Source organism: Lampetra fluviatilis, chromosome 39, assembly GCF_964198595.1.
Source record: "Lampetra fluviatilis chromosome 39, kcLamFluv1.1, whole genome shotgun sequence".
In the NCBI taxonomy this organism is placed as follows: domain Eukaryota; kingdom Metazoa; phylum Chordata; class Hyperoartia; order Petromyzontiformes; family Petromyzontidae; genus Lampetra; species Lampetra fluviatilis.
The window spans coordinates 7030785-7044993 of record NC_136313.1 but is presented as its reverse complement, the minus strand read 5'-3'; the positions used below and the strand labels follow the sequence as shown (position 1 = coordinate 7044993).

The window sequence follows — 14209 nt, the reverse complement described above, 5'->3', positions numbered from 1 at the left end:
TTTACTTTTATTAATTTTACATTTTTACCTACGTGACTTGACCGAAAAAACCTAAGAATATCAACCCTTCGTGTTAGAAAACGGCCCCTGGAAGCGGATAGCACAGATCTACCTCTGAGATTGGAGGCCGACCGAAAATAAATTTCTGGTTTCGGCCGAAACCGAAAGTTACAAATTAAATTTCGGCCAAAACCGAAAGTAAAAAATTTACTTTCGGCCGAAGCCGATTTTCGGTCGGCCTCTATCTGAGATGTCGTGAAGTATCCCTGGGTTCCACACAGCAGCAATTTCCCCACTCGTTCGACCACCTTGGAGTCGCGTTCCAATGTTGGTTTTAGTCAAATTAAGCTCAGAACTCAAATTGAACCTGGCGGTGTTGCTGTGTGCGAGTCATTGTGATATCATCAACCTGCCACACTTGCGAGCCCGGTTTAGTCACCGGCGGATGCCTGGATTTGAACCTAGGATCTCATTGCTGCCGGTTCAGCGATCTGATCTCTTGAACCGCCTCTGCAACTCACGGCAAACCATTGGAACATTGAAGCGAGTGACCGAGAAATTGCCCATCTCGGCATTGAATGCCTTTACCTGACAACACCGCTCGGCGTCTTTAGGTAAAACACAAACAAATCAAAGGCCCTCGTTCACGAAAGCGGCCACGGGCTGCTGGCTCGGGTTTTCCCAGCCGCGTTCCGAGTGCTGAGATTCGCCCCGCGCAACCGCTTGAGGCTTGCGGCTCACATCAAATCCTGGGCACTGGGCACCCAGAGAGTGCCGCTCCTCGCCCAGTGTTGTGTGTCGCGCTCTCGGTGTTGTATCAGCGGCGTTCTTTGCTTGCTTGGCTTGTCGATCACCCGCGTCTAACCGTGTACGCAATGGCCCAGCTATTGAGTGCGCAGGCGGTGCAACTGCGCCGGCGGGGAGGGGGGGTCCTCATGGTCTGGAGGGGCACAGGGAGGACATTTGGACAGCGAGGTGGGGGTCCAAGTTCATTACTTGCTTCTAGATTTGAAGCTTTCGTGACTGCAAGGATTCATACTCTTCGGTTTTTTTCGGTAAAGTCACGTAGGTAAAAATAAAAAATAATAATAATAACAGAATAGAAGTAATAATAGAAATTAAAAAAAATCACGACGTTTCGGGCGCAACACAAGCGTCCGTCATCAGGTGGGACAACCACAGCGAGAGACAAATACTTGCACCAGAGCACAGTCGAACCGCGTAATGCGAATGCTGCAAGGCAATGGTTAATTTCACACGGCACATTAGCTGCATCCACATAAATGGAGTTCCACTGTATTCGTTTTAGAACGATAGATCGGCACACAACGAGTGCTTGTGTAAGAGCGTGGCCACATTCTGCTTGGCACACGTATAGCAGCAGCTTGTTGAATAATGCTGATATCTACAAAGCAAACCGCTCACTCGCGGAATGTTCTCCAAGAGGAGTACAGCAGTAGTCTCAATTCCCGCCACACACATCATTATTATCATTGTCGTGTTTATATATGAGTTTAAATGTTTGCGTGCATCCATTCAATGACTTCAAAGCGTGAATTAGCAGCAGCCTTCAGAAAAAATACTTCATAAATGAATCCACGTCTTGGTAAACTGACGTGTTTGTAGCCCTTAGCACCTTTCCCTGATGTATTTTTGTAACGCGCGTTTCTGAAATGATGTACACACAGCCGCGGCGTGACGTCTGCTCAGACTCACTGCAAGAGTGTCTGACGTTCTCACTACTCACAGGTAAGGTGAGCCTCTTCAGACACTCGCTCTTGACCGTGTTCTTACTTGCATTGTCCAACGAGGTGAAACTCCTCATGAAACACCTCACGTGGTGTGAAATCAGCAATGGGAATACTGGAGGTGGCCAGGCGTGGTTCTTGCAACACCACTCACCTCAATCTTGATTTGAGGCTTTCGTGACTGCAGAAATCCATACTCTTTGGTTCTTTCGGTAAAGTCACGTAGGTAGAAAATAAAATAAATCACGACGTTTCGGGCGCAACACAAGCGTCCGTCATCAGGTGGGAAAGCATGGTCTGCTGCTGAGGCAGACTGTTTTAAAATGTTTGAAATGGGTGTAGCCCAAGGCTCATAAATACTATGCTTTCCCACCTAATGATAGACGCTTGTGTTGCGCCCGAAACTTCATGACTTTTATTTTATACCTACGTGACTTTACCGAAAGAACCAAAGAGTATAGAATTATAATAATTTTTATTTTTATTAGTTTTCTGTTGGAAATTCATTTTGGAACCAAGCACTCCACTGGAATGAGTTAATTACGGGAGAATTCCTCTTATTCGCACGTCTGTTATATGCGACTATTGCTATCCGTGTCGATATTTTTTGTTTTAAACAATAATCATATCGGGTGAGGAGTCCGGTAATTCGGGCGAGCCTCAGAGTGGAGCCGCTGCTGCTCCTCCTGATCGAGAGGAGCCGGTCGAGGTGGTTCGGACACCCGGTAAGGATGACCCTCCGGGAGACTAACCCCTGGAACTCTACCGGGCATCAGCACGGCGTCATTACACGTGTGTGTGTGAGTACTAAATTCACTTGCGATGTTTATTCTTCTTATACTACTTCATAGCTGTCATCCCATACGGTTTACCCCGTATTCATGTACAGGCAATTGAATTATCAGGTCCTTGTTTGTGTTTCTCCCTTGTGATGGGACTTTGTAGGATGAACGTTGAGATTTAAAAGGGGCACGGGGTGGCCAATAAGGTCTGACTTGGTCTGTAATAAGGTAGGGCACTTTCGATTTAAAGCTTTCGTGACTGCAGGGATTCATCTTCTTGGTTCTTTCGGTAAAGTCACGTAGAATGGAAATAACCAAGAAGAAGGCAGGGCACTGATAAGGGGTTGACAGGTATGTTATGTACGCACACACGTGTGTGAGAGTGAGTGTGACTCAACCCTGAAACGAGTACTTGGTGCGGTGTATAAACATCGCCACTCGGGAGACAAAGGCGACCGGGCGTGGTGCTGGCCACCCACCCCCTCGTGTGCCGTGGCGGGCTTCATAGGGGCGCTAGCTAACAGCAGCACTTTCCCCAAAAAAGCATGCGGAGGCTATACGGTGGATGGGTGGGTGGGGAGATATCTTAGCCTTTGTGTTGTGTTAAGATTTCCCCAGTCACGAGGGAGAGGAGGAGGAGGCAGACCCCAGTCACGCGCAGGCGACGAGCGGCGCGTGACGACAGCCACCATCGTCTCATCATCGCGAAGGATCTCGAGATATCGCGGCCGTCAATCAACAGTCGTGGTCGGCTCTTCGCCCGCAAGGTGACCTCCTCGCTTTCGCAACAGGCCGGAAAGTTTGTCGTGTATTTTGTTGTTGTTGTAGTTGTTGTTTGTTGAAACTACGGTAGTTCTGGCTACACAAACTCACGATTCCGTTGGGTTGGAACATTACGGGTCAAAGCAAAATATAAAAGCATAACTCCACCATGCTGTGTGTTCACAAAGTCTAAATATGTGTTTTTTTTATTCCATCAGCCTCTTCGCTTTCCAGACCTATATTATCAAGCAGAATTTTTTACTAAAGCAAGAAAAAAACAATGGACCGTTTGTTTTATCTTCTGGATCTCATCGACAGACTCTGGCTTGTTAATCAAAGTGCTGTCAGATTAGCAGATTATAATAGGTTTTTCCCCTTTTTTTGCAACAAAACAGTTGTGTTAAGATGTTAAAACACCAAACTGAAACCTTTTACAAGGAATCATGTCTGCATTACTGAAACCTTTTATAAGGAATCATGGCTGCATTAACCACAATGCTTGTGGTCAGAATGCAAACAAAAAACATACTCTGATAGTATATAATGCATTGTTCTTAAAACTGATTGGTCCACACCACAGATAGCTTTCTTTTGAGCCTCGTCTCAAACGGTGTTAGACCAGAGGATGCCAAAAGGCGTACAGCCCAAAGACAATGCCACTATCAGAGTAATGAGAGCTTGGGGAGAGCAGCTAAATCATGGGACCTTCTTTGCCAACAAAAAAGGGAAAAAGATTGGCAGATGTTACGAACAATATGGGTGTCTCATATTTTACTTTGGGTACGTGGTTTTACATGTTCCCGCCGTATGGTCGCTGCTGCTGCCACTCCCAGCCGGTCCTGAGTCGGAGAGAGAAGAAGACGAAGATGAAGCTGTTGCTCGTCGCTCTGCTGGGGGTCGTGGCGGTGATCTCCGCGGCCGTGGCCTCGCCTCTCCTCGACCCGGAGCTGTCGCCCGAGTGGGAGTCCTGGAAGGAGTTCCATGGCAAGACCTACGGCGAGGTCGGTCGCGACCACAACGCACGGCCATGCGCTCGCACCGCACGAGCGTTGTGGAGCGTTGTAGAGCGACTCCTTGTTCAGAGATGCCCACGGAGATGAGCACGGTACCCCAGCGCATCGTTTGAGCGAGCAGATGCGGCAGGGTTGCTACGAAGAGGTCGGTCGGTTAGTGGGTCGTGTACAAATCGCCACCGCTGCCTCCTCAAGACTGGTAAAAGAGTGAAGTGGTGCCCCAGGGACGGTGGCAGCCGTGAGCACTCATGGCCAGTGGGCACTCATGGTCAGTGGACACTCATGGTCAGTGGGCACTCATGGCCAGTCTCTCCATGAGTGCTTCCCCCGCACCTCCGATTAGCGCGGTTCGCTACGTACAAAGTTCAACATGCATGAGACAACCGAATTTGGAAACGCTCGCAAAAGTGGTATTAATTTCATGGACCCACACACATAACTGTCAACCCATACGGTTTTACTCCGTGTTCTTGTACAGAGAAATTGAGTCTTCAGGTCCATACGGCGTACAGCCATTTCAATACAGGTAGAACATTAAAATTTTTGTCTACTTGTTTGTGTTTCTCCCTTGTGATGGGACTTTGTAGGATGAACGTTGAGATTTATAAAGGGCACGGGGTGACTAATAAGGTCGGAATTGGTCTGTAATAAGGCAGGCCACTGATAAGGGGTTGACAGGTATGCACACAGATGGTAACCTAAGTTAATCTCTCAAACCAAAATTGGAGTTTATTAAAGCTACTGATAGAAAGTCGGCAGGCAACCTTGTTGCCAGGTGTTCCTACTTCAGAGCCACTCAATATGGTCGATTCGTTCCCGGTTGAGAGTTGCCGAACACCTGAACACGGTGCTGGTTGCTATTGCATTGCATCCCTTGACACGTCTCTCTGCCTGCTGTGCTACAGGAGGAGGAGGGCTGGAGGAAGATGATTTGGGAGAAGAACCTCAAGAAGATCTCCATGCACAACCTGGAGCACTCCATGGGCAAGCACACCTGGCGCATGGGCATGAACCAATTCAGTGACATGGTGAGCCAGGACATCGCATACCTCTTCTACGCTTCGCTCCCACGAGATTAAAAACTACCGCATAGGACATCGGATGTGGCTCTGTGGGGAGATGGTGAGCCAGACGTTTCCTCCTTCCCTATGCCTCCCTCATTTCCATGAGAATAGATTTGGCTCGTATAAGCTCGTACAGATTGTGTTAAACCACTAAGACCAACACGCGCAGATATGATGGGTTCAAATCCAGGCGGGCATCCACCCACTTAAAAGAGATTCATGGGTGTAGAGATGTAATTATCTCGGTCTGGTTAGCAAAGAATCAAAATTTAAGTTCAGTGGTCATTTAGGCCAATGTCAGTGCTGCCATCTTGCCTCACCATTATAATTCTAATGGCCTCCTCAGCCCCTTGTAAAATGATCAAAAAACACTCGTCAATTAGTACCTGAGAAACCTCACTGGCAGCGAGAGGAACGATGGTCCGATCTCCGACCCCGCATGACCAGGGATGCAGACTTGCTGATAATTTTTGTGAATACTTGGATGAGGAGGAGGAAGCGAGAGGAGGACCCTCTCAGACCAAACAAAACAAGGAGGCAAAGCAATGTCGGAATGCCCATTGTTATTTTTGTAATTAAAGTTCCGCTCATTTGCGCACACAGAGACGCGGTGGCTTGAAATGTGCCTTGATCTGACACGGAAGTTGAAGCGATGGAGGGTTTGCGTTCCTTGCGAATGCTCGTCCGACGCAGACAACTGAGAAGTTCCGGCAGCTGATGCTGGGCTTCAGAGGCTGGAACGGCACTGGCGAGGACTCCCGCGGCTCCGCGTTCATGGCACCCGCCGCCTTCTTTGAAGCCCCTGAGAGCGTGGACTGGAGAGAACAGGGCTACGTCACTGATGTCAAAAACCAGGTGAAGATCGGCAGGTCATCATTGGCCCTCAGCACGGTTGGCTACGTACGATGCGAAAGAAGTTCAACATACATACATGCATACAGTTTAACACGTAGGCTTTCGCGACCAATACTATCCATAATTCGAGCACGAAATGTCGTTCTAGAATTATAAATGTTGTGGGTTTACTCTCCAACACACCGATGTTGCTGAAATAGTAACGAAATGGCCATGTTTTGTTTACGTGACAAAACTTACTAAGTGTCAAGTGGTGGCGGGTTTAACGACACATTTATATTTACGCGATCTATCCCAAAACACTTCTATTATGGATAATACATACGTACAGTGAGATTAATGTCACCATATCTTAGTATCGCTTCTTTTCTACCGGATTTGTGAGCTGTTGCAAAGTTGACACCTGACCCGCAATGAATTGCTCTTGCAAGTGTCTCACCTTTGGACTGTAGATCTTCCTCTTTATCACTGACCTCTGGGTACCACTCCATTACCTGTCTCAGTCACCTGGCCGTCTCCTTCCTGCTCACCTTTTCCATCTACCACATCCTCCTCTCCCTGATTTGGTCAACAACACTGTCTTGCCACGTTCCATTTTGAATGTTCAAATCTCTCACCCGATCCTGCCATGACATTCCTTGCATCCTCTGCAAGCACTCGCATTCGAAGGCCGCGGGGGAATCATTCAAACGTGTGTCTATGCCGTGGTGTCAGCGGATTTATTTGTCCTTTCTGGCTCTCTTACCATTCTGCTGACAAAAAGAAACGACTGAATAATTGTTTTCTGGGATGTGGCTCCAATCTTAAATTGAGCGTCGTCTCTGCGCGCGTATCTCGCTGTCTGTTCCGCAGGGCAGTCGTGCGGGGAGCGGTTAGCGTAGCGGCTAGCGTAGCGGCTAGCATGCTGCACTACGAACCCGGCGCAGTCGAAGGCCAAGGGGGGACTCATTCACACGCATCGCTTGCCACAGCGTGTCAGCGCGTTTGGCCGTCCGTTCCGTCTCTCCTACCCTTCCGCTGACAAATGAGCTTTCCTTGGCGTGATGCGGCACCGCCAATGTCCCGTTGAGCGTCGTCTCACGGACTCCGCTCCGCTCCGCAGGGCGACTGCGGCTCTTGCTGGGCGTTCAGCGCCACGGGCTCCCTCGAGGGGCAGCACAAGCGCAAGGCGGGAGTGCTCGTGTCGCTGAGCGAGCAGAACCTGGTGGACTGCTCGTGGCCCCAGGGCAACCAAGGCTGCGGGGGAGGATTCATGGACAACGCGTTCCAGTACATCGTGAGCAATGGGGGCATCGACTCGGAGGACTCGTACCCATACGTGGCGCAGGTGAGGCAGTCGAGGGTTGCGGCCGCAAAACTCGAATCGCGATCGCTCAATTTGGGGATTGCGCAGCAGCGGCGGTGGCGGGAATCATTGCCACCGCCCCGACTGGCAGACGAATGCCCGCTCACAGGCCAGCCACTCCGAGTCACCTAGTGGCGCAGGGGCAGCTGCCACTGGCGGCGCCCTTCAGAAATTGTGTTGAGATGAGAAGTGCTGCAAGAGATGGCGTCAAAGGAGGGCGACTCTTGTCAAAGATGAACCCTCACTGTGAACGTGTTCGTTGTCTACCCCATTGTAATTCATAATGAAGGTTTTTTTGTTGGGTTAGAGCGTGTTCATAGAAATGTGTCGTTAATCCACCATAACCCGACAGTGAGGTTTTTCACGTAAACGAAACGTGCCAATTAGTTACTACACATTAATAATTACGTGATCTAACTAAAAAAAACGATGTATTATTAATATAATATTGTATGCGAAGGCCTACATGTTAAATTGACTAACCACATAATAGGTCAGTATTTGGGTTTATTGTCAAAAAATAATGTGATCTATTGTCCCAATTATAGGTAAGCATGATTTCCTATCAGATTTCACGCGGTGTTGTTCGGAGTTACATTCCCTCGACTGTTCGGACAGTTGCTGATAAACCTATCTGTATTCCACAGTCAAGCGCCTCTTATCCACAACACTCATATCTGTGGATCCAATCATAACACTTAAGATCAATCTGATTTGATTCAACGTGGTGTTTCACGTCGTACTTGTATACAACGATTCCAGAGCGGTGACCTTGTGGTAGGTGTTGTGAATGCAATAAAACATTTTTTACAAATAGCATTGGTTGCCATAAACAAAAACATACCCTTAGCTCAGGGGTGGGGGACGTCCGGCCCACTGGTCGTATAAGGCCCATGAAATCATTTGGTCTGGCCCTGCCAAGGCAACCGCAGGCGGGACTCGAAATTCAATAAATCTAGGAGCAAACCTGGAAAAGCAGTTGCGAGTAGCAACATCATCAATACCAGCTAACATCACACGCCTCACCAAAGAGAAGCAGTTCCAGCCATCACATTCGGGGTGAGTTAATTAAATGTTTGGCCAAATATAACAGGCTAATTTTTAAGTTGATAATTTTGTATGGCCCGCGAATGATGTTATAAACATCCAAATGGCCCTTGGCAGAAAAAAGGTTCCCCACCCCTGCCTTAGCTGAACACAGAATATGAAATGTAATTATGTAAACCACCTGCGTCAGTAGCTGAAACATGCAGTATGTATTTAACATATAAAATGTTGTGTTTTAAATCTAAAGTATGGTAAGTCCTCGCTTAACATGTGGCGGTGTTCACACTGCAACGCGTTTTCGCTATAACTCGGTTCTTCCACGTTTGCACCGTTATAACGCGGAATCTGCCACCTGTTACAACGCGAAACGTGCACCGTTATAACGCGGTTTCTCAGCGGTCGACGCTGAACTACTTTCTTGAACTGCGTGGCTCAGCAATACGATACTGTATGCGGAATGATACAGTAACGCGGCGGCATACCCACAGTTATTTGTCCCGCCATCTCGCTGTGTCTGCGCACATCGTATCTCGCCAAACTTTGTCATCGCTACACTATTCAAGGGGAAATTGTTTTCGGTTTAGGCGTTTTCAGCTTAACGCGGCGCTTTTCAGGAACGCATCTAAGGCAAGTCCTCGTTAAACGAGGACTTGCTTAAACGAGGACTTGCCGTCGTGAGGGTTTTTTCTCAGAGCTGGCTCGAGTTCGGCGCTTTGAGCCACGGCTCACGTGAGACAGAGCCGGGTCAGAGCCAAGCCGCGGCTCAGAAATATGGGACGATTAATTGAAGCATCGACGCCGTCGTATTCACGGTTGTGTTGCAATTCCCCAGGGAACACTTGGCAGGAACGTTTTTTTTTTAACTGATGCGACGTGCACGTGGATTGACATCGCTACATATAGATCGTTGCTACAATTTACGTGACGTTTCATTGGTTTTGGGGGTCAAAACTAATGCAGCTACCGCAAGTTAAGAGTTACGGATGCATCCCATCAGACCACCGAACCATTTTCACGCAATTTCAACCTGGAATATGTTTAGTTCTTGAACAAATCACTTCTAACGTCACGACGCGTTTTTTATAATTTTTATCTCTCATCGGCATCGATAAATATTCACGATCGTCGGTAATTTTTAAATCCTTTATATTAAGTTCACTTGCTTGCGCGCTTGCGACCGTGCAAATCTTTCGGTCGTTTTTTAACCCACTTCCCGTGATCCAATCGAGCTGACATTTTGCACACAGACTCGTTGTGCGTGACAATTTATTTTCGTGAAAATTCCAAAATTTTCCACTTTTTAGGAAAAATAAATTCATATTTAATTTAAAATACCAATGTGATAAAAATGAAACTCTTACTCAAGAAAAACAGAAATGAATAAAAAAAATAAAACCGATGCCACGCATATAAAGGATTTATAGTGAAAAACTTTGTTTTTACGGGTTCATTTTTTTTCTTCCCCCCCCTCCCCGCCACTCTATTTTCCGCGTGACTTCAACACCTCCGAGGCTCTCCATGCTCCTCGGTAACCTCCTCCCCACCTCCTGATTGTAAATCTCTGCGCTCGCCACAGGACGAGCTGTGCAGCTACGACCCTGAGAGCAATGCCGCCGAGGCCACCGGCTTCGTGGACGTCACCGAGGACGACGAGGAGGCCCTCAAGAACGCCGTGGCCTCCGTGGGTCCGGTGTCAGTCGCCATCGACGCCAGCCTCAACTCCTTCCAGCTCTACCATTCCGGTGAGGAATTGTAAAGTGGCACGATGGGGCGCCACGGCGGCAAGATGTTAGCTACCTCGCCTGGTGTACAGGAGGTTGTGAGTTCGAGCCCTACCCTAACGCCTGCTGTGTGTGTGTCTCTCCGGTTTTCCCTCTGCATTTAGAATGAACATCACGCGTTTTTGAGTATTTGGCTGCTATACATTTCCACACAATAAGCCACTTCACTGAGCTATCAATTGTGTGCCAGGTCGCTTCTGAAAAATAGCTACATAGCTCAGTGGGCCTTGCCTGGTAAAATAAAAATTTATAATTGTTTTTTTACCCTTTTATCTGCCAACAAAACTGACACCTTTTTTTTACGAGGAGTCATGTTTGCATAGACCACAATACCTGCAGTCGTGGTCTATGCAAACATGACTCCTCGCAAAAAAAGGTGTCAGTTTTGTTGCCAGATAAAAGGGTAAAAAAAACAATTGTCATATTTTTTTACTGGCAAATGAGGTACCAATGGTGTAAAATAAAAATTGTTTAGTTTAGTTTCAGAAGAGAAAAAGGCCAACCGATATTACAACATTGAAGCGCAATTGGGAAATAATATACGCGGAAATTGGCCGGCAGCGGTGTTGCCATTATGGATGAGCCCTACATTTTTCCGCGTGACCTGCAGGCATCTACAAGGACACGCAGTGCACGAACGAACTGAACCACGCCGTGCTGGTCGTGGGCTACGGCGCGGATGAGCAGGGAGAGAAATTCTGGATCGTGAAGAACAGGTAGCGTCACTACGCAGGGGATGGCCCCCGGGCAGCCGTGAGCAGTGCTCGTAGCCATGAAACGCGAGGGTGCCGATGGTGAAACCTTTCCAGGCACGCACGTGGTTGGTGGACGGACCCAGGTACTGGGCCACAAAGTCGGCGTGGGGATTGTGGGGGTTGTGGGGGGGAGAGACATTCCCCACGGCCAGTGCCATGTCAGTCTTGATGAGCCGCTGTCAAACACATTCGAGATTTTCTAAAAATACATTTTTTAAGTTGTTCCTCTTTCAAAGCGGTGTTTTCGTCGGCTATACGGTGGTGGTGGTGGTTGTTGTGGAAAGAAAAGCTGCCCGATTGTGCAATTTGTCACGGCTCGATTGGAGAAGTTACGAGTCGCAAAACCACCGTTGCAGGTCATTTACCGGCAAACAGCTGTTCATGAATCGCCTCACGAATTTGGATCTGACTTTCGTGAATCGGTTAACTTTCTTCACGGCTATATTTTCATCTTGCTTCCTCTCAGCTATCTGAATTAACTTCTATCTGTCTTCATAGTTTGCTCCTCCCCTTGGCCTATTCTATTGATATGTTTTGTGATGTACAGTGCCTTGAGACCCCAATGGAAAGGTGCTTTGTGAATGCAATATATTATTACAATATAATTTCACTGGGTATGTTTGTATGAATACTGATGGTGTGCTTGTCAACATGAGCAACAGGAAGTAAGAGGTGGTTGGGTGAGTGGTGGCATTAAGAGTTTATCTTGACTAACCCGCGAGCCTATAACCAGATCACCCAGAAGGCACTCCATCTCCTCAATCTCAGATTTTGAAAGCTAAGCAGGATTCAATCTGAAGAGCGCTCATAAAACGTGCGTTATCTAGGCTGCTGCGGGCATACCTTGTGGAAAGCAGATGGCAGTTCAGCAAAAAAGAATCCATTATTTTATCGTACTATGCTCCCACATCTGTGACTACCCTCTGCCTTCAGCAACTCACGCTGACCAACATGGTGAAGTATGGTCACACAACCCTCAGTATCTGTACGGCATGAGGGAGACCCCTGTTCAGCAGTGGATTGACAACATAACTGTAGAATACTGTATGTATATATAAGTATACATACAATGGCACTTGTCACATTGGTCTGTAAACTAAGCTGGGTATCTCGATCCTCATGCTGTGTGTGTGTGTGTGCCTTGTGTGTGTCTGTGTGTGTGCCTTGTGTGTGTCTGTGTGTGTGTCTGTGTGTGCGTCTGTGTGTGCCTTGTGAGTGCCTGTGTGTGCCTTGTGTGTGTCTGTGTGTGTGTCTGTGTGTGTGTCTGTGTGTGCCTTGTGAGTGCCTGTGTGTGCCTTGTGTGTCTGTGTGTGTGCCTTGTGTGTGTCTGTGTGTGTGCCTTGTGTGTGTCTGTGTGTGTGTCTGTGTGTGTGTCTGTGTGTGCCTTGTGAGTGCCTGTGTGTGCCTTGTGTGTGTCTGTGTGTATGTGTCTGTGTGTGTGCCTTGTGTGTGTGCCTGTGTGTGTGTCTCACAGCTGGGGTAGTGGCTGGGGAGAAGGTGGCTACGTGCTCATGGCTCGAGATTTCAACAACCTCTGTGGAATTGCCTCTGCGGCCAGCTACCCCCTGGTGTAACAACAACCGGCGGCGATGTGACGACAACTGAGCCAGAAAACGATTATAACTCTCATGATGCACGCATGGAGTCGTGTGTGACAGAGAGAGAGAGAAAGCGAGCCAGGGTCTATTCACAGTACGTGGAAAACCCTGCTGCTGTTGCTGAGACTCCATTGCACCAGAGTGCTGAACCGGACACATTTAGATTCGTGATTCATTTCGTGACCCCCAAACTTAGGGCGCCAGGGTGGTAATGCAGTGATAATACCCGCGCCTCACCGCAAGAAGGGCCCGGGTTCGATTCCCGACTCGGGCACTTTTCTGCGTGGAGTTTGTATGTTCTTAATTACAAGCTTCGAAACGAGAGATAGAACTGAATTGCACGTCGGAGTCGGGTGGATAAAAGCCGGAAAGGCGATTTGTTGGGGCCACTCAGAGGGATAGGAAAGGGGCTTTGAGACTAAATCGAGTCCAGGGGTAGTGGGTGGGGGGGGTCCGCACAGACGACTAAAAAAAGACATTCGTTTAACATGCAGGAGGCTTTCGCGACCGACATGATCCATAATAAAGTTTTTTGGGTTAGATCGCGTAAATAAAAGTGTCGTTAAACCCGCCACCACCCGACACAGCCAACTAGTAAGGGTTGTCACGTAAACAGAACGTGCCAATTCGTCACCAATGCAGCACTACACCGGTGTGTTGGAGAGCCAAGCCACAACATTTACAATCTGAGTACGACGTTTCGCCAGTAATTACAACTAGCTTCATCAGGCGACAGCCAGAACACACCGGTGTGCTGTACGAGTGACTTATTGGCCACGTTCTGTTTACGTGACAACCCTTACTAGTTGGCTGTGTCGGGTGGTGGTGGGTTTAACGACACATTTATATATTTACGCAATCTAACCCAAAAAAACCTCTATTATGAATAGACATTCGGCTCACGCTTAGGAGATATAAGACAAGCTAATAGAAAGGGGGGGGGGGGACTCATTGTAATAATTTGAATTTTGGCTTAGAATAAGTTATAAAAACAATGCCACTTTAAGTTGCATAATGGTGTCTTTTAACAAGTAAATGTGAATTATTTACGTCGCCTCTGTTTATTTAAAGTAACTTTTTTCCTTCTCCACGTGTTGAGAAAGTGTGAACATTGAATCGTTCGATTCAGACCACAAAGCGTGACAATAAAGAGAATATTTGTGACAGGGTCCAGGGTCGTGTTCACGCTACACAAGCGCCGACGTTATATTCCCCATTCAGACACAAGTCAGAAATTCCTTCACGCGTTACCGATTCAACGCGCCTCGGTTTCGCAAAAGTCTACAAACACGTTGACAGTGACACCAGTGCCGGATTAAGCTAGTGCGGGGCATGTAGCATGATGTTATAAAGGGGCCCTAAATAAAAAAAACACGTAAATATTAAAACACAATTTTTTTACTGGCATAGTAAAGTAATTGTATTTTTTCATTTGCTATACGGGTAACGCGTATGGGTT

General features: G+C 47.7%; 1 protein-coding gene across 1 annotated transcript; it reads left to right on the top strand.

The window, feature by feature from the left end:
• Positions 1-4376: 4376 nt before the first annotated feature.
• Positions 4377-13128, top strand: LOC144945912 (procathepsin L-like). Its single transcript, XM_078874549.1, has 7 exons — positions 4377-4397; positions 5211-5333; positions 6063-6224; positions 7327-7551; positions 10193-10358; positions 11008-11113; positions 12627-13128. The coding sequence occupies exons 1-7, from the start codon at positions 4377-4379 to the stop codon at positions 12724-12726; spliced, it is 903 nt and encodes a 300-aa protein (XP_078730675.1). The 3' UTR covers positions 12727-13128.
• Positions 13129-14209: the final 1081 nt, after the last annotated feature.